At 46.0% G+C, this 919-nt stretch overlaps 1 protein-coding gene across 1 annotated transcript; it reads left to right on the top strand.

Moving 5' to 3' along the window:
• Positions 1 to 64: 64 nt before the first annotated feature.
• Positions 65 to 652, top strand: Pmar_PMAR028340 (glutamate dehydrogenase, putative; the record flags this gene model as incomplete). The annotated part of the gene is made up of 1 exon (XM_002778299.1): positions 65 to 652. A coding segment is annotated over one exon (588 nt), but the record flags the coding sequence as incomplete, so codon positions are not given.
• Positions 653 to 919: the final 267 nt, after the last annotated feature.

Below are 919 nucleotides of genomic sequence, written 5' to 3'. Positions count from 1 at the left end.
AGAGGGTGCCAACTTATTCTTGACTGATGATGCTCGTCGATATCTTGAGGATGCTGGTGTGCAGCTATTCAAGGATGCTTCCACCAACAAGGGTGGTGTTACTTCTAGCAGTATGGAAGTGTTCGCCGCGCTTTGCATGGACACGGCTGATCATGACAAGTTCCTGTGTTCTCGTGATGAGACCAGTGCTCCTCCCGAGTTCTACGAACAATACGTTCAGGAGATTCTTGCCGCTGTCCGTCATAACGCCAAGATGGAGTTCAATGGCATCTGGAAGACTAACCATGAGGTGAAGTATCCTGATGGATCGAGGTATATTCGTAAGACTGATGCAACCATCTTATTGTCGAAGAAGATCAACGACATGCAGTCTTATATCCTTGGTGTCCTCGAGGAACATGATCCTGAGAATGATTGGATGGTTCGTGCTGTTCTCAGACGTTGTGTGCCGAGGTTGCTTCTTGTTCATTGTGGTTTGGATAAGATTGTCGAGAACACTCCCGAGGCTTATCTCAATGCTATGGTGGCTACTTGGATTGCTGACGAGTTTGTCTATTCTAATGGTCTACAGACTAGTGAGTTCGCCTTCTTCCAGTTCATGCGTTCACTTGAGGAAAAGTCCGAAGGTGAAGTTACCCCTTCCACTATGTAATTTACTCGAACTTTCTATACACTAGCTATATAAGGCACCGTACATCGGTATCTGCCGAATGTTTTTCTTAACGCTACGAAGAGTTTTTCCTCCCGTGTGTCTCAACGGGTATACTATCAACTAAAGCTCGCTTGTATAGTGTGTTACTTAACTTCGCCGATCTGACTAGTCTGATTATGATGTCGTGTTAAGTTGTAGGCTGAGCGATATGGCTGCTGCATGGAGAGGGATAACTCTCGAGGGTCAGCGGACTCTGTAGCGTTATGA

The sequence above is a fragment of the Perkinsus marinus genome (assembly GCF_000006405.1).
Source record: "Perkinsus marinus ATCC 50983 genomic scaffold scf_1104296950110, whole genome shotgun sequence".
Lineage (NCBI taxonomy): Eukaryota > Perkinsozoa > Perkinsida > Perkinsidae > Perkinsus > Perkinsus marinus.
The sequence above is the reverse complement of the archived record's forward strand: the minus strand, read 5'-3'. Positions and strand labels throughout refer to the sequence as shown.